A 2401-nucleotide genomic window follows, 5' to 3' on the forward strand; every position below is an offset into this window, starting at 1 on the left:
AGTGACCAGTGTTTATACGTTATTTGTGGACCAGGTTTGACCAAATAAGGTCATTTGACAATATATACAGTACAGTCAACATTCAAAATACTCTAATTGAGCAGTCACTCTGAAGGTTAAGGTAACTGACTACCATAATATTGTTGCTAGGTACAGCCACATCAGCAACTTGTTGCTAGACCTGGAGGGGGTGGGGCTAGGAAAGTTGCTAACTCTGTGAAGAGATCACGAGGTTTGAGCTCTAGCAATGAGCCATACCCACATAGTGGTGCTGCAAGGAAGGGGTATGCCCCTTTAGACAGTAAATTCCATTAACTAGTATCCTGAAATATCCTGACTTTTGTGATACTCCGTGTTATACATGATGTAATATAATATTGTAATATATCACATGTGATGTGTCTGAATTTCAACAATTTATTAATCACTATGTATGTGAGTATTATCATTTTTATACCAGGAAGGGAATTTCCCATGTGAAATTTTGAAGTGTGGACAAATCAGTAGTATAGCTGAAGTTTGATTGAAGTCAGACATGTGCTATCAGTGCTGTTTAAAAATGTTCTACATATGAAGCATTGAGTATGTGTAGTCTAATTTATTTGTGGATTTAGTAAAAATTGTGGAAAACAAATGAAATTTACACTTTGAACATTTCCAACTAGTGTACAATCACTGTCAAATCTAACTAGTAGTTTCTAATGACCTGCTGTGCAACTATCTCACAAGTCCTGCCCTCTTACAAGAACAATACTTACAAGAACACATGTCAAGTACTATCATCATATTTCTCCCAACAAAGTGAGCTAACTGTAACTTGGTATTAGCGTGGTAGCAACATCATATCATAACCCTGGTCTTGAATATGTTAATCAATTAGCTTATTAAGTTCATTGCTACTCATAATCTACCTTTTCTTTGTCTATTGCTGACTGTGCAAAAGAAAACACAGACAGTCCATGTATATCAAAATATTAAATCTACAATGTAATGTAAATGACCTTAACTCAAAAGAAGCCAGATCTATCGTATAATGAAATAATTTAAAAGGTTGATAAATATTTCATCACAAGTTGATGTGATTTCTTTTAATTCATCAAAGCTGATTAACTGTAATTAGTAAAACTTTTCCTTTCATCAATATTTCCTGTTGTATACACAGTAACATAATATTAAGTCCCTAGGGGCTTATATCATCTATGATTACAAGTTGAGTAGTTGTGCCAAACATGTACCTTTATGGATCCTCCAGAGAAGTGTGTTGAATGGACATTTGGATACAATTTTGTTTATTGGGTATAATATTTCAAGAATTCTATCCTGGACACAAACCAGTATTAAAACAGGAAAAATAACACATTCTATATCATATTATAGTGTATTCATATAGTATTATTACATCTTATCCATTTCATTGTCCAGGATGGTTTCCACAATGTGTTTCAGTCCAATAGCCATTTGTGTACTAGTGTAAGGCTTTCCTATGGTAGGGAAGTGTACAAACAATGTTGGACTGGTACCAACATGTAGTGACTTGTAGTAGATGAACTCACACAGGTAATTACCAGCATCTTGTGATACTAGTACAGTGACGTCATTTTGGCGCTTATTAGCGCCATCACAAATTAATTGTACATTTATAGTGGTTTCGTGTCTGATCGGACCTCCTGCCTCACATTCATACTTCTCCGGGCACTTCCCGTTCACGTCGGGTGGAAAGTATACCGAATTCCTGGCATATTGTTCAATCTTCAGCTCGGTATAATGACTCACTCCTGTGTGTATGCACAGGCGCGGCTTGTGCTCGCTCCATAACTTGGGCACTTGTTCATGTACCGCATCGTATACCACCGGGATCTCTTTGATAACGAGAGGAACAGTTTCGTCTTTATGTTTCACTCCGATAGAGTTCAGTTCTTGCACAACCACCCAGCTGCCGTTAACCTTGTGGTGAGCAAATGGACCGTATCCAGTGAGCAAAATTGGACCATCTCGACTCATTTTCAAGAGCAGCGCTTATAAAAGTAATAACCACAACTTTACAGGCGCTTAATAAGGACTTACCGTAAACCCTAAATATTTCGAGGGAGAAAATTTTCGCGGCTTTGGGGGTTATCAGCTAAAATTTTAGCCTTGAAATATTTAGACTTCCATCTAGTCTAATACATTTTGGGAGTGTTTGCAAATCCACGAAAATTTTATTTTTAGCAACATTGCTCAACCTCAAAATATTTAGGCTATATGGTATCTGGCCCATAGAGGCCTAAATACTTTCAAAAGATTTTGATTTTTTGGCAGTTAACAGTGAAAATTTTATCCTTGAAATATTTAGACCAAAATACACATTCAAGGAAATCCTTGGAGAAAATTTTCTCCCTTGGACATTGTGGTATGCACACAA

At 36.5% G+C, this 2401-nt stretch overlaps 1 protein-coding gene across 1 annotated transcript; it reads right to left on the reverse strand.

Annotated features, from left to right (window-relative positions):
* Positions 1 to 1283: 1283 nt before the first annotated feature.
* LOC136261019 (pyroglutamyl-peptidase 1-like) lies at positions 1284 to 2054 on the reverse strand. Its single transcript, XM_066054985.1, has one exon. The coding sequence runs from the start codon at positions 1999 to 2001 to the stop codon at positions 1396 to 1398; it is 606 nt and encodes a 201-aa protein (XP_065911057.1). The 5' UTR covers positions 2002 to 2054; the 3' UTR covers positions 1284 to 1395.
* Between the last annotated feature and the right edge of the window lie 347 nt (positions 2055 to 2401).

Source organism: Dysidea avara, chromosome 7 (genome assembly GCF_963678975.1).
Source record: "Dysidea avara chromosome 7, odDysAvar1.4, whole genome shotgun sequence".
NCBI classification, from domain to species: domain Eukaryota; kingdom Metazoa; phylum Porifera; class Demospongiae; order Dictyoceratida; family Dysideidae; genus Dysidea; species Dysidea avara.